Source organism: Balaenoptera borealis, assembly GCF_965194805.1.
Source record: "Balaenoptera borealis genome assembly, chromosome: 1".
NCBI classification, from domain to species: Eukaryota; Metazoa; Chordata; class Mammalia; order Artiodactyla; family Balaenopteridae; genus Balaenoptera; species Balaenoptera borealis.
Genome location: NC_138860.1, coordinates 181,813,681 through 181,836,157, shown reverse-complemented (window position 1 = coordinate 181,836,157; position 22,477 = coordinate 181,813,681). Strand labels below are relative to the sequence as shown.

Sequence of the window (22,477 nt, the reverse complement as noted above, 5' to 3'; positions counted from 1 at the left end):
GGCTCCCCCAAGATGACTTGCCTGGATATACCTCCTGAAGTAGACCCCATGGGACCCTGTGCAGCCTGCCTCTCTGCCCGGCAGCACGGCCCCAAAGAGAGCCACCCCCTGCCCCCGCCAGCCCCCAGCAGCCTAGCCCAGACTCCGGTGTCAGCCAGATGTGCCAGGGCAGGTTGAATGAGAAGAGCTTGTTTCCTCTGCTTTGCCAACCTGGTGCCAACCTTGGCTATCGCCCTGCAGATTCAGCACTGGAAGAAGCAGAGAGGCCGTTTGGTCTTTACTCAGTGCAGGGAAGTCCCGTTCCTGGACTCTCCGAGTTCCTTAAATCCTCAAGAAACAGAGGCCTCGGGCTTCCCTGGTGGCGCAGTGGTTGAGAATCTGCCTGCTAATGCAGGGGACACGGGTTCGAGCCCTGGTCTGGGAAGATCCCACATGCCGCAGAGCAACTAGGCCCATGAGCCACAACTGCTGAGCCTGCGCGTCTGGAGCCTGTGCTCTGCAACAAGAGAGGCCACGATAGTGAGAGGCCTGCGCACCGCGATGAAGAGTGACCCCCGCTTGCCGCAACTAGAGAAAGCCCTCGCACAGAAACGAAGACCCAACATAGCAATCAATCAATCAATCAATCTTTAAAAAAAAAAAAAAAGAAACAGAGGCCACACCACCTCACAAGGGCTCCCATGTCTTTATGCAGCTCTGACAATAAAAGCCACCATCTTTTGCAGTTTCTTATGGACCAGGCACTGTGTCAACCTTACATACTGTATTTCACAGTGGCTCTGTGAAGTAGGTACTATTATCACCATCCCCATTTTGCAGAGGTGGAAACTGAGGTTTACAGCCATTATGCATCTTGCCTAAAATCACATTGTGTGTGTGTGTGTGTATATATATATGTATTTTTTTTTTCCTACCTCTGTCTGATGAAAGGGCCTAGAAACAGTGACACCTCAGTAGCAATGAGCACATCCAGTGCCCAGATCTTAGTTTCTAAACACCACTCTTCAGTAAAAGGAACCATGCTCCTTAGAGAAATGGGTGATTCTGGTGCTGAGAAAGGGAAAATACAACATGAACCTGGAGCATCTTGTGCCAGAAAGTAAGGAAATGCTCAAAAAGAAAAAAAAAAGGATGGGGGATGTCACAGACACAGGAGCTAATCTGACAGAGTTCCCAATGGCCAAAGCTGGAACAATCTGAACAATAAAATAAATAACTTAGTATTGAATTATAACCCAAAGAATAAGATAGATAAAGGCATGGGTCCATGCTGATAGAAATAAATGTGGTGGTGGGGGGGAGGTGGGAGGAGGAAAAATCTTCCTAACAGAAGAATTCAAAATAATATATGTAGATATAGCTTCCAGGAGGTGGAGTATGGCTTCCCCCCAACTTGAGTGTGGGCTCCACTTGCTTCAAATAACAGACTGTGAAAAGGAGAAAATAGTAACTTTACAGTGGAAAAGGCTGGCAGACACCAACTCAACCATGTAATCAAGGTTAACACAACCAGTAATAAGTCACGGGGACACCATGTGCCTCCCGGGATGATGTGACAAGAAGGGCACTTCACCTCCGTGGTCTTCTTCCCCCAAACCCACAACTCCTGCTCAGTCATGAGCATCATACAAACCCAAACAGAGGGACAGTCTAACAAAATACTGACCAGAACTCCTCAAAATTGTCAAGGTCATGAAAAACAAGGAAAGACTAAGAAACCGTCACAGACTAGAGGTGTCTAAGGAGACATGACAACTGCATGCAATGTGGGAACATGGACTGGCTCGTGGAACAAAAAAAGGACATTAGTGGAAAAACTGGTGAAATCGGAAGAAAATCTAGAGTTCAGTTAATACTCATGTACCAGCGTTGGTTTCTTAGTTTTGACAACTGTTCCATGGTCATGTAAGATGTTACCATTAGGGGAAACTGCATAAGGGGTATACAGAACCCTCTGTATAATCCTGCAACTTTTCTGTAAACCTAAAATTATTCCAAAGTAAAAGCTGTATTTTTAAAACTCATACGGGGGGGCTTCCCTGGTGGCGCAGTGGTTAAGAATCCGCCTGCCAATGCAGGGGAGGTGGGTTCAAGCCCTGGTCCAGGAAGATCCCACATGCCGCGGAGCAACTAAGTCCGTGCGCCACAACTACTGAGCCCACGTGCCACAACTACTGAAGCCCGTGTGCCTAGAGCCTGTGCCCTGCAACAAGAGAAGCCACCACAATGAGAAGCCCGCGCACCGCAACAAAGAGTAGCCCCTGCTCACCACAACTAGAGAAAGCCCACATGCAGCAACGAAGACCCAACGCAGCCAAAAATAAATTAATTAATTAATTTAAAAAAATCATACGGGGGACTTCCCTGGCAGTCCAGTGGTTAAGACTCTGCACTCCCAATGTGGCCAAAAAAAATCATACAGGATATAAATGTATGAACCAGCATTCAAATTCAAATATGTCTGTCCCCTTAGCCCATACACTCCACCTTCCCCGCACCATCTCATGTTAGAAGGTCATTCCCAAAGCCTTCTTCATGGGTCTGAGCTTCTTCCCCTCTGCCCACGTTTGCCCTCTCGGACCACCCTAACTCATTTGTTTCCTTTGCCCCATGACCTCCTCTTGAGACATGAAGGATGCTCCTATCCCCTCAGGTGTGTACACATCTCCAAGCTCATTATTCCCAGGTCCTTCCACTCTCTTGGGTGACTTGGGTTTCAGTGAATATTGGCCTCCCTAGCACCTACTCCTCCTTTGCAGCAGCCATCAGATTCCACTCGGGATCCATGGGGTTCCAGAGAATATAACCTGGTTCCAGAGATAAAGCACATGACTTAGGCTAGGTCTATTAGCACACACCATCCCTTGGCCCCTGTGATCAGCCCAGAGGTAGCAATGTGACCCAAGCAGGTCTAAAACATCCCAGGACTTTGACAGGGAATGCTAGGACAAAGACGATTCTCTTCTTCCATGTTGGATGTAAATGAAGAAGCCCCTGGAAGCCTTAGGATGAAGACAATTATAGGGATAACAGAGTAGAGAAATGGAAAAAGCTGGGTTTCAGTGACATCAATGAGCCACTGGATCAAGCCTTGCCTGAAGCCCATCCTGCCACTACACTTCTCAGTTGGCTGAGAAACGTCCCCCCTAAAAGATATCCACCTTCTAATCCCTGGAACCTGTGAATGTTATCTTATAGTACAAAGGCAGAGGAGGGGGGTTCTTTGCAGATGGGATTTAAATTAAGGGTTATAGGATGGGGAGATTATCTGGGTGGGCCCCCAATGCAACCACATGTATTCTTTTTTTTTTAATTTATTTATTTTATTTTTGGCTGCGTTGGGTCTTTGCCGCTGCACACGGGTTTTCTCCAGTTGCGGAGAGCGGGGGCTACTCTTCGTTGCAGTGACCAGGCTTCTCATTGCAGTGGCTTCTCTTGTTGCGGAGCATGGGCTCTAGGCTCACGGGCTTCAGTAGTTGTGGCTCGCGGGCTCTAGAGTGCAGGCTCAGTAGTTGTGGCGCACGGGCTTAGCTGCTCCACGGCACGTGGGATCTTCCTGGACCAGGGCTCGAACCCATGTCCCCTGAATTGGCAGGCGGATTCTTAACCACTGCGCCACCAGGGAAGCCCCAACCACATGTATTCTTATAGGCGGGAGGCAGAGGGAGATTAGACAGACACACAAAGAAGGCAATGTGACCACGGAGGCAGAGATTAGAGTGATGCGGCCACAAGCCACAGAATGCTGGCAGCCACCAGAAGCTGGAAGAGGCCAGGAACAATTCTCCCCTAGAGCACATCTCCTCTACAAGACAGAGCACAGCCCCGCCAACACCTGGATTTTGGCTCAATGATACTGATTTCAGACTTCTGGTCAGAATTGTGATAGAATAAATTTCTGTTGTTTTTTTAAGTCATCTAGTTTGTGATAATTTGTTAAAGAAGCTGTAAGAAAAAAATCCAAGAACTAATATATTCTCTTTAATATTTAAGACTATTTGAATCTGATATTTTGTTAATTGCGGCCAAAAGCAGTCTAACTGATATACAGCCCTTCTCTCACCCTCCTCTGGTTAAGAGGTGAACTCTACAGAAGGGCCAATCCCCAGTGGGAGGTAGCCAGAGACCCTCCTGATCTTTAGCTGGGGAAATAGGGCTGGGGTGGAGGCAGCACCAAAAGGCTCACAGACTCCAAGCAAAGGCATTATGGGACTTTATTTACAGACAGGTCACAGCAACCAGGGCCCACACAGGCTCAGGCCAGAAGACTCCAGATACATATACATGTACAGGTCCCAGCACCCATCAGCACCAGAGCCATTGCCAGCCAGGTCCCTGCCAGAGGGACCAAGAGTCAGGCAGTGTCAAGGGCAGGAAAGGGAGAGGGCCCCAGTCCTTGCCAGATATCAGAGGTCACAAGTTGTGGCCCCCAAGCCAGAGGAAGAAACTACCCTCGTCCCTGAATTGTGGACACTGAGGAACATGAGGACAGGGGAGACCCCCTCCTGTGTCCAGCCTGTACTCTCAATGCCAGGCCTCAGAACAGAAGTCCCAGCGACAGCAGCTTGGGGCATGGAGACACTGCAGGCCCCCTTCAGACCTGTCCAGGAGCCGGGCGTGGAGCAGGTGTCCCAGGCCATGGCTGCCCATCACACGGGGGGCTCCCCCAGTTTGCTGGTGGCACTTGTGATCCGCTTATTTTCCCGGAGGTTTCGGAGGCGGGCACTGAGGCTGCTGATCTCTTCCACGTAGGCCTGGGGCACCCACCCTTTCTCACCATCTGCCAGGCGGACTCCCTCCAGCCAGCCTAAGGGCACATAGGCCAGGAGTTGCATCAGTGGCATCAAAGGAACACCTGGGCTAGGTCTGCGAGGAAACACCTAGGCCCTGATACAAGCCTCGTCTGCAGCCCTGGGGCCGAGGTTACATGATCTCAGCATCCCCCAGATCCAGGAAGGAGCATGCCTCTAGCAGACTTGTAGATGAACTTCTGACCTGTTTTTCCTGACATCCTCTGAGAAGGGATTTCCCACTCTCCCTCACCAGTTACTCTCAATCCTAATCTTTGCAAGCAGGAAGTTCCTCCTCTTGTCTAACTTGATTCTTGCATGCTGTGGTTGATCAACACTTGCATAACCTTTTTCCTGTGCAGTCTTAGCTATCTAGCTACTTCCTGCCCACCGAAGCCCCATCAGGGCAACCTTCCCAGGAGGCCCCTCTCACCATCACTGGTCCGGGTCCTCACTGCCAGGATGTCAGTCTTCTCCAAGGTCAGCTCGTCTGGCTGCAGTGCCTTGTATGTCCTCACACACTGAACCTGGGGGCGGTCTGAGAACCCAAGGGAGAGTGAGGGAGTCCCCAGGGTAGGATGGGGCAGGGGGAGGCAGGGAGAGGCAGCAGGAGCAAATAAGGGGTGGGAGGGTAGCTTCTGCTGCTGCTTTTCCTCTGTCCACCCTGGCCACTCTTTTCTCTGACCCTAAACACAAGTTCTAGGTGAATCCAGTCTCTCCCGGCTTCAATACTGCTTCTGTGCCTGGGCTCTTATCTCCCCAGCTCAATTCCATACTTTGTTCCTGACTTCCTGGTCTAACTGCCCCCAGAAAGCCCCCACAAAACAGTAATGGTCCTTTTGTATGCCCCCTCATGCTACTCTGGTGCCCTCTCCAGTCTCTCCTTCTCAACTGAGATTCAAGCCACATCACTCCCCCATTTATAATCCTCCAGTGCTTCCCGCTCCTCTTGGAATAAAATCCAAAGTCCTCCCCACAGCCTACAAAGCTCTACACAGTCTGGTGTTGCCCCCCTTGCTAACCTCCTCACCTCCCTCATCTTCCCCTCTCTCCTTCGCTCATGAAGCTCAGCCATACTTGTCACCCTGCTGTCCCTCAAACACTCTAGGCTCCCTCCTGCCTCAGGGCCTTTGCACTGGCTGTTCCCCCTTCCAGGAATGATTTTCCCCAGATCTTTTCATGGCTGCCCCTCCCCCATCCTTCAGGGGCCTTCCCTGACCACCTTTTTGGAGTGGGAAGTTTACCTTCCAACCCAAACAGGACCTCTAGCTCAAGTCAGAGAATCACCTCCAGTCCAGGCCCTCAGCCCCTTCTACCACACTAGGTGGGCTGGGAGTATCGGGAAAACCACAGGCCTTGGGGCCAGACCAGCTTATTGGCTGTATGACCTTGCAGGTTACCTAACATTACTGGGCCTCAGTTTTCTCACATAGGAAAAATGAATCTACCTAATAGGATCGTCATGAGGATTAAATAAAATAAAGGCATATACAAAGCCCTAGCACCCTGGCACGTGGAAGGTACTGGGTGGAAATGAGTTCTCTACCTTCCCCTTCATTAGCTTAGCCTTAACACCCTCTCTCAGAAACCTTCCAAAGCTACCTGGTACCCACTATACCAAGATGCTCTCTGATTGGGCTGCACCCTAGCTTACCAGCCTCATTTCATACCCAGAGAAGCCTCTGGATCAACAGAGCAGGTCCCTCATCCTACCACCCCCACCCCCGTGCCCCAGCCACTCTGGTTTCCGTCCTCTTTGCAACTGATGCAAAGCTAGAGACAGACCTGGGTTCCAGTCTCAGCTCTGCCACTTAATAGCTGAACTTGGACAAGTCACTTTACCTTTCTGAATCTGTTTTCTAACTTGTAAAATGGGGACGAAATGGGAGGATGTAAAAGGCTATGTCATCTCCAGGGTGCTACCTGTGCACGTAGAGGTTGGTCTGTCCTATGTCAAGCCTACCCATCCTTCAAGCTTTCACAGAGCTGCCCCTGCCTGCCCCAGGCCAGTTGATCTCTCTTCGCACTAGCCCCGCTGGCAACAGGACACCCAGGATTGGAGGAAAGGGGAGAGCAGTGAGGTACCCAGCCCAGGGAATGTGGCTCTAGTGGGGGTAGGGGGCAGGCTGTTACCTTCCCCCTCGCTGATGACCTCCTTGTCCTCCTGGGGGCTAGAGGGGCACATGGCTGAGATCCATCGCTGCTTCTCACTTCTAGGGAGAGGGGGGCTGAGTTGTCACAACATGCAAAATGCAGTCTCCCAGGGCCAGGGTGGTGAAACCGGAGCTGGGAGAACTGGGTACGATGTCCAGACCTGGGACCCAGGATCAGGTCTTCTCTACCCCAGAGCCCACCCACGGCCCTGTTCCCAAGCCGGTGGCCCACCCAGCTCTGAGCGTAAGAACAGAACAGGTGCAGGACACCCTGGATGCCAGCTCTGCCCATGTCCAGCCTTATGCCACCATCCTGAAGCCAGAGATAAAGGCCTTGTGCCTGCCAGGGGGTCCTCTCCCCATACCCAAGCCCACTCACTCTGTCCGGGCCCTCAGTAGGAACTGGTGCTTCGTGTGCTGCCCATGGAGGAGTTGAAGGAGGAACACATGGCCAGGGATGCCCTGGAGCTTCAGGCTCAGGTCCTTCACCTGCAGCTCAGCCATCTTGGCGTGGACAAAGACGGCGAACTTCCCCAGCCTGCAGGACCAGAGGAGGCGAGGTCAGCCTGGCCCCTACCCTCAGGACAAGGCGAGTTCTGATTGGAAGAGAGGAGAAGGGGGTCACCTGTCCCTCTAGGACCCTCCTCAAGGAAACTTGGCTGCACAGGGCACCGCTTCCCTGGGAGCCAGCAAAGTCCCTAAAAGGAACGGGGGCTCCATTCGTGCTGGCTCACTGACAGAGGTGGAAGGTGATGGAGACCAGTCCCCGGCCGCCAGGCACACTTTCCACTTCTCTCTGAACCTCTTCCTGGAGGCTCTGTTCCAAAGAACCAACTGGACAGCTCCCCTGATGAGATCTATGGACTGATTTGTGTCTGACTCTCTAACCGGTAGAGAAGCTGAACTTTGTTTCATTTGCCGCTGTATCCCAGCGCCCAACACTGCCAGGCCCACTGTTTGGGTCTGATAAACCCTTGTGGGAAGGATGGGTGGGTGGGTGGGTCAAGGATGGTCCATAAATTCCTTCATCTCAACCCACCTAAACAAAACCAGTATCTCCTACCCCAAACCAGGTCCCTTCACTGTTCCCCATTCCAGTGAAAGATGCCACCAAGTTGCCCAAAAGGAGACTCAGTCCTCATTCTCACCTCTTTCCTCCCTCTCTCCCGACACCCAACCGGCAGCTGTGTTCTATCTGTCTATCTCCATATTGTCCCCAGAATCCAGTTATCCCCAAGCTCATTACCACTTCTGGAGCATCTACTCTCATTTGGGCAGTTACAAGAGCTTCTGGTCTCTGCCCTTCCAGCCCATTCTCCAAATTGGCCAGGAGTAAATATCACTCCTCTGCTTAACTCCCCATGTTCCCTACTGCCTTCAGAAAGTCTAGCCTCTCTGCCATGACTTTCAACATCCCAACTTCCTTCTCCTGCCCTTCCCCTCTACAAATCCAGCCATACTAGGCTTCATTGTCTCTAAACATACTCTGCTCTTATACCCTTCTGTGACTTGGCTATATCCCCCCAAATTCCTCTACCTGAAAAACTCCTACTTATCCTTCAAAACCCAACTCAGATGTTCCTTGCTCTGTGAAACTTTACTGATTCTCATCCCACACCAGGGGATACTACAGTATACTACTCCCTTCCATCAAAACCCTGAACAGGTGGTTATCAGGATGTATTTTCACTGGTCTGAGAGCTCCTACACACTTTGGAGGGCCCAGTACAGAACAGGGATTCAGTGACGCTTCATTGAGTGAATAAGTAAATCAGCAATGAACTCTTTTCACGGCATAAGATGTCCATCCTTTTCATGGCATAAGATGTCCCATCCAGCCTTAAGGCTTACTTCATTCCAGAAGTCTCTCCCTCATCCCAAACTTATAATAATCAAGGCTAATACTGAGTGAATGTTCATTGTGTACCAGGCACTCTGCTAAACTCTTCACATATTATTATCACATTGAATCTCCCTTCTATTTTACATATGGAAGACAGGATAGTACAATAGTTAAGAGCCTGGGATCTGGCATCCGACAGACCTGGCCTCCTCCTGGCTCCTGCACTTACTAGCTCCATGATCTTGAGAAAAACAAGGGAGACTACTTCTCAGGAAGATGATTAGAGGATTAAAGGGAACAATCCACATAGCATGCCTGGAACAGAATACGCTGTCAGTAAATGTTGATTATTATCATTATGACTTAGGGGAGATTGGGACTCTAGGGTTGTGCTTTTAATCTCTGCTCCAATTAGCTTAAGCTCAGAGCAGCTTCAAAGTTCTTGGCACACAGTTCAGCCTTTGATTCTCAGGTCCAGAAGATGGACTTGCCCTAGCTCTGCCTTTCCTAGGGGAACCTCCAAGGCTCAGGGTGCCCTGGCAGCACAGCCTGTCAGATGGACTGATTGTGAGCCCATTGGTGGGGAAGAAGAGAGCTCCACTCTCATCTACACCCACCCCCGCCCCGACTCACTCCTTCCTCCGGGAGAGCAGCAGGCAGTCATTGAAGAGGTGCAGGTAGACCGCCTTGCTGGACAGCTTCAGCTTGGCAGGGGGTGCTGCGGGCAGTGGTGCCAGCTCCACCAGCTCCCCGTGCCGAACCAGCCAGCGGGCCTGAGAGATCAGCGGGAAGATCTGGGAGGATAGAGGAGGCAAGGGGGAGCACAGGTCAGGCCGGGGGCAGCAGGGCAGAGAGCACAGGGCAGGGGATAGGAGGGCTGGAGAGTGATGAACTGGCTTGCAGCCCCCAGGGAAGGAGGAGACAGGGCTGCCCCTTCGCGTGCCCCATCCTATCAGCTGAGGTCATGCACCTTGCCCTCAAAGTGGATCTTCTTGCTCAGGTGGATGAGCTCCTCTGTCCTCTTCATGGACTGCACACTGGCATTGCACTCTTGCACCAGCTGGGGAGACCAGAGGTGGGTCACCTGCAGCGCCCCCTACCCCGGCTCCCAGAGCCCAGCCTCAGGCTGCCACCTGGGGACCAGAGACTCTGAAGGCTGGGGCTCCTTTAGAGGCACACAGGGATTCCGGGGAGGCCCCTGGGAGCCAGACGTCCCCTGCCCTGCCGAGCTCACCTCCTTGAGTGCATTGAAGGCCTTGGTGGCCATGTCTTCGTCTTCTGAACCCTGTGCTGTCCGCTTCAGGATGTTCTGGAGGGTGGAGTCAGCACCATGAGGCAGGCTGTGACCTCTCCCAGTGACCCTGCCCAGCCGTGGGTGTCCGGAAGGGGCTGTGGAGGGCACAGCAGCATCTCCCCCACCCAGCCCTCCCCACAGCCCGGTGCCCTCTAGGTACCTCCACCAGCATCTTGAGGCGGGTGATCCTCTGAAACGGCAGGATGAGGAAGGAGGTGAGGGGCAGACGCTGGCACACGGGAGACTCCTCCAGGCGAGCCAGGATGCTGGGGAACTTGGGGTTCTCCAGGCTGGAAAATGGGGAGAGGGGAGGGTCTGCGATCACAGGTGACCCTGAACTTCTGGATCCACGACTCCAGCCACCCCATTTGTCCTTGAGGTGCCTTCTCAGGTCTAGCCTTCTCCTGGCCACAGAGCCCTTTTCAGGTACCCCTCTCCTCCGAGGTCACCCTTCCTCACCCAGTCCTCTGCACCTACTGCTGCCTGAGACTCCCCTATCCTCCCCCACCTCCCCTTTCAGAGCCCCCAGCCCTACAGCAGGCGCTGGTAGGTGCGCTCCTGATAGGCCTGGTTGGTGACATAGGGCAGGTAGACGCGGCGGAAGGCCGGACAGTGGTGCAACACAACATCGCACACGCTGAAGCGCAGGACATCGGCCTCCAACCGCTGCTCCAGGTCCTGTAGGAACCTGAAAGGTCAGAGAGGGGTCAGGGCCAGCACCAGGATGAGACCCCAGATATGGGAGCCCAGGCTCGGTCCCTGACTCCCGGCGAGGCCAGACCACCACTCCCTCACCTCTCGCTGGTGCTCTTGACCTCAGGCAGTTTGGAGAACAGCCACTGCTTGTCCTGCACCCCGAGACACTCACTCAGCTCGGCCGAGCCTAAGAAGTGGCCTACGGCCACCGACAGGCTGTGGATGTATGAGGCCTCGGACGTAATCAGCTCAAATTTGGCCTGAGTGAGGGCGGACGCAGGGTTGAAAAGGCGGAACCAGCCCACGCTGAATGCGCTCGCTTCGCCCACCACGCACACCCCAAGCCCTGGACACCACCTCCTTAGACGTAGCTGCACTCCCCTGTCTCCTCCCCTTCTCTAGCCTCACCCCGGATCTGGCGCCAGATGGGGTTCGGAGACACGCCTCCTGCTTCGTGCGATTGTCCAAACCCTACTGCAGCCCTGGTTTGCGCCCCTAGCTCCGCCCATCCAGCCGGGCCCTAGTCTTCTGGTGGCCCTGCCCCTCCCTGGTGCGCCCTCCCATTAGCCCCGCCCTCCCGCCGACCCCGCCTCTGCTCTTCTTCTCGCCTGGTCCTGCGCGCACCTTGCGTTTTGCTCTCAGCATGGCTCCCCCCTCCCAGTCTCCGCTTTCAGTGATGTCTGTCATAAGGCCCAGCCTGATTCCGCCCTTCCTCTGGCCCTGCCCTATCCTAGGCCTCGCCCCGTTGACACCGCCCCTCCATCGAGCTTCCACACTCGCCTTTGGCTCCAGGGGTCCTGCGTCCTCGCTTGCATTCAGCCTCACCTTGTCGTGTTCTAGACTCATCTTCCCCATTGACAGCCCCTCTTTTGTGGCCCCTCTTTCCCCGCTGGATCCCATGCCCACCTACTGCAGTTTATAGTCCCGCTGGCCGGGTACCCCTGCGGCCCGGGTCGCCGCAGAGTCCGCGGACCACCTACTCCTGACCCCGCCCCTTATGTTGCCCCGGCCTCTTTGGGCCCCAGGACCGCCTCCCACGGCTGGCAGTCCCGCCGGCCCCGCCCGCCGGGTCCCGGCGCCCACCTCCTGCAGTTTACAGTCGCGCAGGCTCAGCGTAGCCAGGACGCCGCTGCCGCGCACGTCGGGGATGTCTTGCCACAGCGAGAAGGTGGAGCCTCGCGCCGAGCGCTGCGCCCGGAAGGAGCTGCTCGGGGAGAGGTTGGCGCGCGGCGGCCCGGGCCCCTCCTCCGCGCCCTCGGCCTCGTCCCCCGGGCCCTCCTCCTCGCGCTGCTGCCGCCGCAGTTCGCGGGCGCTGGCCACGTCGCTATATTCCTGGTAGAGGACCGCTGGGCGGGGAGAGGGGCGGGGGAGGGCCGTGGGGCGCCCGCCAGCCCTGCCCGGCTCTTCCCAGGCTCCCCCGAGGGCCCGCCTCACTCAACCAGCCTTTCCGATGGTTCGGATAGCGGGACTCAGTGAATTCATTAATTCACTCACTCATTCCGCAAACACTACTTGAGCACCAACTCGGTGCTAGCCCCTGTGCTGGATACTGAGAGTTCAATTCTCTCCCTCTCACAAGAGCCCTACCTCTCAACTCTCCAAACCCCAGTTTCCCAGTACACCAAAGCCCCCAGACCCTTCCTCGGTGACCCCCTCCCACGTACAGTTAAGGAGGAACCGTGACCGGCGACGCTCGCTGGCGCTCCTGGAACCCGGAGCCGGCTCTTCCTGCGCATCTAGCCTAGGAAAGGGAGTGTCAGGGCCCTTCTTCACCTGTACCCCGCCTCGGACCCAAGGCCGCGGTGGGAAGTGGTACCTGGGCTCGGGCCAGCTGCCATGGCCCCCGCTCAGGTCAACAAGAGCCGGCATCGCCATGGCGTCCACCCGCATCTCTACACTGCGCGACTCTCTTCCAGACGCTTTCCCTGGAGGGGGCAAGAGCTGAGGGAGGGTGGCCCCAAGAGTGGCGCTGGGCACCGGGGCACCACCGCACTCCAGCTGACCAGGCCCCAGTCTCGGGTATCCAGTGAGCATGAGCTGTGCCCCACCCCGCGTCTGGCTCTTGGGCTGTTCTTAGGGCCCAGGGGAGGAGGCTGTACCTTCCCGGGCAGCTCCAGGGCCTGACCCTGGGGTCAGTGCCCTGGCTGCTGAATTCCGTCCCAGGCGCAGGGAAGAGTGCAACCGGGTCATCAGCTCAGAGGCTGAGAAGCGCCTCCGCTCAGGCCCCTCGAGGCCCACTCGGGTGGGCCCAGGCAGCTCCAGCGGCCTAGGCTCCCCTGTGCTCAGGGCCTGTTCTGTCGCCTGGCTTGGCTCCAGGAAGACAGCATGGGCCTCAGGGCTGCCAAGGGCCTCTTCTTGCTGGTACACCCGCATCTTGCGCCCTGCAGGGGGGGTGGGGTGAGAGAGCATAGGCTGGCATCCACTGGGGTCTCTCCTCTCCTCCCTGCCACTGCTCTGTGGCCCTGAGCATCAGGGGGACGTGCCTATGAGAAAGGCCAATGTTTTTGCCAGGATCTTTCCCCAGAGTAATGGGATCAACAAGAGGGACAGAGAGAAAGCAAAGTGCCTGACTGCAGTCGGCAAAGGGTGGGCAAAGGACCGGGGAGCCCAGGCCAGCCACTCACTGTATAACCTCAGACAAGTCACTTGCCTCCCCTGAGCCCCAGTTCCCTTATCACTAAAATCTATCACTTGTCCCACCTATTTGGGGAATTTGGGGGCTTACGGGTCCTAAAAGAGCCACCCAACCTCTTCCCCATCCTCCCCACCAGGCCACCACCCCCCTCACCCTGAGTGACTCACAGGCTGACTTCTTCTCTGAGCCGTGGCTGGCCCGGCGCTGTGGCTGTAGGTGCTGGGGACTCCAGGGTCCCTCCAGAGCTGGGGACTGGGCACTAGGACAGTGTGGCCAGCTGCCAGCCCTGCTGGGCCGCGTTCCCCCACTGGTAGAGATCTCGGTGTCTGGGCCTCCTGGGGATGGTGGCCATAGCAGCCCTTGGAGAGGAGCAGGGGTCCCCAGAGACCAGCGGCTGCCAGGTGCCTGCAGCTCCTCTGGAGCGACGGGGAAGAGATCCAGACACACAGGGCTTGGGGGCTGCAGGGTGGGCAACTCCACAAAGGACAGACTCTCCTGCTGGCACACAGCTACTGGGCGGTGGGCAGTGCCAGGTGGCCCAGCCAGATGGGACTGGAGGGTGGGAGGTGGCCCACAGTCCATTCCTCCTTTGCTCTGCCACCCACCTGGGCCTGCAGGGGAGAAGGCATCAGAGCGAGACACAGGACAGCAGGGCTGGCCAGTAAGCACCATGTCCTGGAGACCTGGACAAAGCCTTGTGTACACGCATCTGTACAAGCACACACACACCTTATTATACAGAAACAGCTAATGCTTATTTGGCACTTACTGAATGACAGGCCAAGTACTTTACACATCTTATTTCATTTAATCCTCACAACAACCCCGAGTTGATGCTATTATTAGCCCCTTTTTATAGGTGACGAAAGTGAGGCACAGAAGTTGTTATCTGGTAAATAATGGAGCCAGGATTCAAACCCAGGCAGTCTAGCTTCTGAGTCTGTGCTTTTAAGCACCTTGCACATTTCCTAACTCTCACTGACATGCAATCAGACATACAGATACACATTGTCACACAAACCCATGTCTGCTCCATGCATATCCACACACATTTTCTTCCAAGTATACACATTGACATACATACTTTCACAGACATTTCTAATTCGCAGGCTCACACATTCACACACACTTTTTTATACAAGTACATATATTCACTCAGACTTTCACAAACACATGATGACCCATCAGATATTTACATATCCACTCAAGTTTTCTCACAGTCCTGTTCCATTCACAGTCACACACCATGATGCAGATACAAACACACAGGCCCAGAAAGTCTTGCTTTGGTGTTACCAAACCTCCCCTCCCGTGCCCAGATTGTAGCCTTTAGCGCTGAGTGGTGCCCACACCCATGCCAAGCTGGCTGGGAGGGTCACACACTGGCAGGCGGCCCACCACACAGATCAGACTGGGCCCTCCCAAGAGACGGGCAGGAAAGTGCCCCAGCCCCTCAGCTTGGGGTGAGGGAGGGGCTCTTCCCTACCCCAGCTCCCAGCCCCAGGATCGGGCCAGGCTGAATGGGTCCTCTCTGGGCAGGACGTTGTCCCGAGGGAGGCTGCCGGAGCCTCAGGACAGGTCTTCTGATCAAGGGGTCTGAGCCCCCCAGCCCTTGCCCCGTGGCCCTTTGCTGGCTGCCCTCCTGCAGCCCCTCACCTCTCCAGCCAAGGCCCACTGCTGATGTTGTTCGGCTGCTCCGGCAGGGGAAGCCCTCTCTCTGTCCAGCTGGCTGGGGGAGATCCCACCCAGACAAAGAGTTTGATTCATCAAACCCTGTGGTAAGGCAAGCGGGTAGGGAGGGAGGGAACAGGCAGCGGGCTGGGCGGGGGCCTACCCTAGCCTGGCCTCGGTGTGGGCAGGCTGGGCAGCGAGGACCCCCTCAGAGGCCCCTTCAGGCCAAAGGGGCAGTGCCCAGCCTCACAGGGCCAGGAGACCCAGGAGACAGAGACTGAGAGACCGAGGGACTGAGACCTGGAAAACTGAGACCCTTTAGACAGCAACCCCGAAACCAAGACCCCAAAGCACTCAAAACCAGAAAACCACAGACGCTGAGACATTCAGGGACCCAGAGATGGAGACACAGAGACAGAGACACTGAAAATTTCAGACAGACCAGATATTCAGAGACAGATGTGAAGCCCGGAAAAACTCGGGGAGACAGATGGGCAAATGTTTCATGCCCCGCAGGATTGCCAGTCTCATGGGGAAGCCAAAAATGAAAACAGTTACAATCCAGGTTGGCAAGAGCCAACCCAGAGAAACCGTCAGATTAGGGTGCTGGGCTCCGCTCAACCCGGGCATTCCAGGAAGGCATCCTGGAGGAAGTAAGAGTGAACTGTTCTGGCTGAAATACCCAAGGACCCAGTCCACAGAGATAGGGAGAAAGCCTCGGCATGAGAGAAACAGTGACAGCGTCAGTGACCCTGGGAGCGAGGGAAAGAGGGGAGGACCCAGTGGAGGACAGCTGGATCTGTGACTGGCTCCCACTCTCCGCAGTCCCTCAACCTGCTTCCCCCTGCTTTCTCATCCCCTGCCTGGAGTACAGGTAGGGTGGCCGCTCCTGAGGAACAGTTACTCCTCCAGACCCTCCCCACAGGGAGCAAGTCTCTCCTTATCTGGTAAATGGGACAGTCATGCTTCAAAACGCTAATAGGAGAATTAAGAATAATGCAGGGGGACTTCCCTGGCAGTCCAGTGGTTAAGACTCCTTGCTCCCAATGCAGGGGCCACAGGTTCAATCCCTGGTCGGGGAACTAAGATCCTGCATGCCTCACGGCGCAGCAAAAAAAAAAGAATAATGCATGTCAAGCACCTATCACATAGTGGGAGCTTTGCAGTTGATAGTCATTCTTCTGAGTGTTATTAGTCTTTCTCCAGTCAGAGGGATGGCTTTGGCCATCACAGAGTTAGGGAAACTGAGGCAGTGAGGGTGAGACACACCCTATTTTGTAGGAGCATGTGGCAGGAGACACAGGGGACCACGGCCCACCAGACAGGTCTCTTTCTCTGCTGGAATCAGAAGTCCTTAACACAGAAGTCCCACTTGCTTTTGTGGGTACACATGTGCAAGAATACACACATGCCTCTGCTCCTTTGTAATCTGGGAGATTCTCTCCACTTGGGTTCTGGAAGCCCCTAGAGGGCAGGGAGGAACCCCCTGCCCTTGTCAGTTGCAGGGATAAATGAGCAAAACGTGGAACCCTTGGGGCAGGAGCACCCCCAATTTAAAAAAAAATTTTTTTTTTTTTGGCCATGCCACGCGACATGCGAGATCTTAGTTCCCTGACCAGGGATCGAACCTGTGCCCTCTGCCATGGAAGCGCAGAGTCCTAACCACTGGACCACCAGGGAATTCCAAGGAGCACCCCCTATTAAAGCCTCCGAGGAGAAGGCTGGGTAAATGGAGGGGGCGTGTAAGGCTTCCTCAGGGGACACAAGGCTGGAGGCAGGTCCCTAGGGAGGAAGTCAGGAGTGGGTCAGCCTCCACCTCCGTCCGGGCCAAGGGACAATGAGAATGACCCATCTAGCCAGGATGCCAGCCCTGCGGCCTTCCATGGATGTGGTCCACTCAGCCTCAATGCTGGGGACCAAGGAGGGGCAGAACTATATTCATAGTTTTTATAGCTTATCTCTGCTAGAAAAAAAAGAAAAAAAAAAACACCTCAGGAAGAGACTGGCCCCAGGTAACAGAGGGACATTACCTGCCCAAGACATTGTCACAGGATACTCTAGTGCCCACTAAGCAAGGGTCATTCTGGAACCCACAGGGGAAAACCCCTGCCAACATTCAAGGCCCTGCGTTGACACTGGCTTTAGGCAAATCATAGCCTGTGCCTGGGCCTGAGTGTGCCCATCTGTAGAGTAGCCCCCAGGGCCCCTCTCAGCCACCCCATCTAGGAAACTTTGGTCATCATGAGTATCTCTGCAGGCTGAGAAGGATGGGCAGGGCCAGAAAGGGTCCCATCCAGTGAGCACTGCTAATCACATGGACAATGGGCCCACTTGGCAAGGCTGGCAGAGAAGGCCCCTGGACACTACTATGGTCTGGAGAAAGCACCTCTGACCTCCTGTGCCCAGCTTTTCCCTTCCCCCTCCCTGGTGCCCCCTGCCCTGCTGCCCGAGGAGTAGGGCCCTGCCAGGGCCCCTCTTCTCCTTAAGGGACAAGGCCGAGTGGGAGGTCATGACTGGAAAGGGAATGCAGGCCAAGCAGGCTGTGGAGCCCCAAGAGGCCGTAAGTGTGTGGGAGCCAGGATCAGAGGCCAGGCAGGCTGCACAAAGGACTCACTTGGGAAGACTGGCGGGAGGAGGATGGGGTTGCTGGCAGCCAGGTGGGGCCCTACCTCAGCCAGGGAGCTCCGTCCAGCCTCCAGCACGGTCCAGGGCTCCAGGACACCCTGGGAGCTCTGGGGTTGCAGCCGGGTCCTCAGGGGGCGATGTCAGCATGGCCCCTGAGCCAGGCAATGCAAGCTCCCGGGTACTGTGTGGGGCAGGGAGAAGGGGAGGCAGGGGCGGAGGGAACCTCGCGGGCGGGCAGGCGGCTGTCTCAACGTGCCTGCTCCCCGCCCCCCTTTCCCAGAACCGGTTTGGCCAGTCTGGGGTACAAGAGGGGGGCTGGAACAATGGGAGTCCTATGCCCAGGAGAGGCTCTGAAGGACCCCAGACTGACATCCTAAAGATGGGGGAGGCACTGCTTTTCCTCCCAGGGGACAGACAGGTCACCCCTCTTCTGGAGCTTCCCAAACGTGAGATGTGCTCGGGGGGCTTCTTGGGGCTGGGGAGCATCCTGGGAGTTTTGCAGAGAAACTCCCAAGCCTTGGTCTCCTCAGGGATCCTGAGAACTCTGCAGTGTGCTGATCCTCTCTGAGCCTGCTACAGCATCTATAAAGGGATCACTCATCTCTATGGTTGGGAGACGGAAATCGTGAAAGCCAGGGATGTGACACACCTGGAACCATCCTGGCCATCCTCCCAGCATCACAGCTCCTCACGAACGATCTATCCTCCCCTGCTACCTGTAATGACCCACCCTCACCATCTCCAACAGCCTCGTCCACCAGGCTTCCCGGACTCTAGTCCACACTGAATGAGCCCTCAAAAAACCAATTCAATGTTCCAAATGGATAAAGAAGATGTGGCACATATATACAATGGAATATTACTCAGCCATAAAAAGAAACGAAATTGAGTTATTTGTAGTGAGGTGGATGGACCTAGAGTCTGTCATACAGAGTGAAGTAAGTCAGAAAGAGAAAAATAAATACTGTATGCTAACACACATATATGGAATCTAAAAAAAAAAAAAAAAGAGGTTCTGAAAAACCTAGGGGCAGGTCAGGAATAAAGACGCAGATGTAGAGAACGTACTTGAGGACACGGGGAGGGTGAAGGGTAAGCTGGGCCGAAGTGAGAGAGTGGCATGGACATACATACACTACCAAATGTAAAATCGCTAGTGGAAATCAGCCACATAGCACAGGGAGATCAGCTCTGTGCTTTGTGACCACCTAGAGGGGTGGGATAGGGAGGGTGGGAGAGAGACGCAAGAGGGAGGGGATAGGGGAATATATACATATAGATGTATATGTATATATGTATATGTATATATATGTATAGATGTATACATATAGATGATTCACTTTGTGATACAGCAGAAACTAACACACCATTGTAAAGCAATTATACTCCAATAAAGATGTTAAAAAAAAAAAAATTCAGATAGCCCAGTGGTATGAAATCTTCGCATGCCTTTTTTTTTTTTTTTGGCCACACAGTGAGGCTTGTGGAATCTTAGTTCCCCGACCAGCGATTGAACCCCGGCCATGGCAGTGAAAGCGCCCGAGTCCTAATGGACCACAGGGAATCCCCTTCGCATGCCATTTATTTGAGCAATTGGTAATTGTCAGACACTTAATATGAAGATGTATACAAATACTAATACTCACGTTGCTAATAACTCTTATTGTACACTCACTGTGTGCCAGGCACTGTTCTGAGCACTTCACATAAAATCATTTAATATCCACCACAAGCCTACAAGATAGATACTGTTACTGCTCCTACTTACCAGATGAGGACGTGAGACTTGTACATGTTAAGTACATTATCCCATTTAAATCTCTCATCAGCTCTATGAAGTCCCTATCTTACAAATGATGAAATTGAACTTGCCCAAGGTCACACAGCAAATAAAAGTCAGAACTAATATTCAGACCCAGGTCTGTGACTCCACCACCAATCTATGCCCTTAACTACTGCCCAGTACTGCCTCCCCAGGCTTTGGGGAGGATCTGGTGAAAAGCGTGTGAAAGTCCATTGGGAGGTGTCTCAGCTGACCTAACTATAAACACTTTTATTATTATTGACACACTACAGGCCTTGATGAGCATACAGGGCAGGAGGTCCATGCCCAGACCCTAATGAGCTCTCCCTTACCAACCGCTGACCATTCAGTTCAGGGAGGTTAGGTCCCTTCACTCCTTCATATCCACTTCGCCCCCCAGAGCACAGTCACATAATGAGGAGACACTGCACAGAGTGGTTGGGGACCAGGTGTCCATGGAGAGGTGGCACGCTGGGGCGCAGAGAGGTTTATTGTCAGCGTTGCACATAGAGCGGGACACTGGAAACATGAAGCGGGAGGCAATGCAGGACTAGGGGTCTTCAGAGAACCCTAGCCCTCTCATCCCAACTCCAGGGCCGACCTTGAGGCCGCTGGCCAAGGTACTGCCCAGACCCCTAGCTGGAAGCAGAGGACCCCAAAGGAGGGAGGATCCTGGGGGAACTAGGGTCTTGGAAGGGCAGTCTCTCCTCACTCGACCCTGCGTCCTGGGCTCTGGGGACAGCGCCCTTGCTGCAGTGGACGGAAAGCAAGGCTAGGTCAGGCTGAGCAGGAGGGCCCTCCAGAGCAGAAGCGACAGTGGTGGAAACAGTGTAAAAGAAGGGGCGTGGCGTGCGCGGAGCTGGATGAAGAGGGAGGCCAGGCGAAAATTTGAGGGCAAACGGACAATCCTCCCCCTGGGCGAGGCCAAACAAGAGGGCGGAGCAAGAAAGCTGAGCATAGGCCTGGGGGCAGGCAGAGGGGCGTGGTCAGGGGGTGGGGCCAGGGTCCGTGGGCAGCGCTAACCGAAAGTAGCGCCTCCCTGTTGTCCTCCAGCGCCTGCTTGGCCAGGTAGCGCTCGCGCTTTATCTTGGTAGCCAGGGCGGCTGGCACGTCGGGCACGAGCCAGGCGATGAGGCCCAGGAAGAACACCACGTGCTGGGGAGAAGGAGGGGCCAAAGAGAAGGACTGGTTTAGCAATCTTAATCTGCCGAGCGTTTACTAAGTGCAAGGCACTATTCTGAGGGTTTCTGGGTATTCATTCAGTTAATCCTCACAACTCTAGGAGGTGAGTAAATTACTTATCCTGTTTTACCTGTAAAGAAACCGAAGCATAAAGAGGTTGTCATTTGCCCAAAGACACAGAGGTATAATTCGAACCCCTTAACACTAGGGACCCTGTTGGAATCAGAGCTAGAGAAAAAGAATCTTGAGCAAAGCTGGAAGGAGCTCCAGGGCTGTTGCCAAGAGATAATAATAGTAGTAGTCGTGACATTAATTCACTGAGCACCCACTATGCTGTGCAAGTACTTGCCACTGAATCTTCATAGCGACCCTATGAAGTAGATCCTATTCTGTAATATACCCCATTTACAGCCAGTCAGCCGCACAGCCTGTACTTGGACCCGGGTCTGTCCGACGCACAGATGGCTGAGCCTACCTCGAAGGCGATGATGAAGCCCAGACGCACAGCCAGCAGCTTCCAGTAGAAGAGGGTGAGATTCCTCTGAGCGTCGCGAAAGCCCTTGTCCCTGGGTTGAGGAGGGCGCGGAGTCCCGCGAGGTTCTCGACTCCGCGACCGGCACTCCCACCCCTCCCCACCCTAGAGCCTGGCCCTGACAGGTTACCAGTACCCTCAGCCAGCTCTGCCCTCTAGCCCGCCCCCTAGACTCAGCTTCCTGCCCTCCCAGTTAGGCTCCGCCCCACCCCTCCCACAAGCTCACTGCCCCGCCTCCAGATTCAGCACCCCGCCCCCAGCCAGGCCCAGCGGGTCCGCAGGCTCAAGGCCCCGCCCCTCCCAAGCAGGCCCCGCCCCTCCCAAGCAGGCCCCGCCCCACCGCGCTCAGCCCCGGCCGGTGGTTCTCCCACCTGCAGGGCGTGTGGTTGCCCTAGGCAAGGTAAGCAGGGGGTGCGGGCGCCAGCATGAAGTTGACGTAGCCACGCAGCTGGCTGTGGTGTTCTTACTGGTACAGGAGACGTGGCAGGAAGTCCGAGGTGAAGGCGAGGAGGAAAGCCTGCAAGGGGGCTTCACAGGAAGGCCGTCCCGCCTTTCAGGGCCCAGTCTCCTAACTCATGCCGCCCAGGTCCAGTCCCACTCCCGCAGGCAGGAGCCTGTGCCCGAGGATTCTAGCCTTCTGCCCCTATTTCCCAATCTCTCACCCTGATTTCCAGCCTCAGCCCCCATTTCCCTATTCCCGAGCCTCCTCCCAGTCTCTGATCTTCATTTCCCCCTCTGACCCTGTATTTCCCTCCTTACCCCCCTCTCCTCACATTCACGATGACAGAAAGGTAGGCAATGGCTTCAAGCAGGACCAGCCAGATCCCAATGCCCTGGGTCCGCTCAGCCACCAGCCGCCAGTACTCTCACAGAACTTCTGGGTGTCCGGTCGGATCTCCACCCAGTTGCTGAGCAGAGCAAACAGGGGTGCCGGTGGGAAGGCTGCCACGAAGATGGTGATGAACCTAGACCACAGCACTGGAGTTGGGGAGTGTCGGGCCTGGGGTCACCTCCCCTGCTGGGCCAGGCCCCCAGGAACCCTGCTGGGCCACTGCTCACCCATCTCCAGGAATTCATCAAACTGGCCCTTGAACTCAATGAGCTCATAGTCCTGCTCCCAGCGCCGCTGCTCCTGCCTGATCTGGGTGTCCTGCAGCCCGGCCAGGTGTCTCTTCTGCCGCCAGGTCTTCAGCTTCCTGGGACCAGACAACACCATGTCTATCCTCCCACTCCCTTAAAGATAGACACCATG

General features: G+C 54.9%; 1 protein-coding gene across 8 annotated transcripts; it reads right to left on the bottom strand.

The window, feature by feature from the left end:
• Positions 1-4,197: 4,197 nt before the first annotated feature.
• On the bottom strand, positions 4,198-22,069 carry ARHGEF19 (Rho guanine nucleotide exchange factor 19). Of its 8 annotated transcripts, XM_082398592.1 has the most exons (19): positions 21,985-22,069; positions 21,597-21,753; positions 21,169-21,259; positions 20,535-20,666; positions 13,579-14,022; positions 12,876-13,157; positions 12,593-12,701; positions 12,441-12,517; positions 11,860-12,122; positions 10,876-11,036; positions 10,616-10,768; positions 10,241-10,370; positions 10,021-10,095; positions 9,757-9,846; positions 9,420-9,580; positions 7,323-7,481; positions 6,924-7,003; positions 5,224-5,328; positions 4,198-4,807 (listed from the first exon to the last, which is right to left on the bottom strand). In XM_082398592.1, the coding sequence occupies exons 5-19, from the start codon at positions 13,991-13,993 to the stop codon at positions 4,650-4,652; spliced, it is 2,418 nt and encodes an 805-aa protein (XP_082254718.1). In that variant the 5' UTR covers positions 13,994-14,022; positions 20,535-20,666; positions 21,169-21,259; positions 21,597-21,753; positions 21,985-22,069; the 3' UTR covers positions 4,198-4,649. The 8 variants fall into 8 exon arrangements, 7 of the variants coding, with proteins under 7 accessions (XP_082254718.1, XP_082254719.1, XP_082254720.1 ...); XM_082398593.1 differs by lacking the exons at positions 21,597-21,753; positions 21,985-22,069 and adding an exon at positions 15,068-15,140 and having other exon boundaries at positions 21,169-21,321; XM_082398594.1 differs by lacking the exons at positions 20,535-20,666; positions 21,169-21,259; positions 21,597-21,753; positions 21,985-22,069 and adding exons at positions 15,068-15,140; positions 17,752-17,816.
• Between the last annotated feature and the right edge of the window lie 408 nt (positions 22,070-22,477).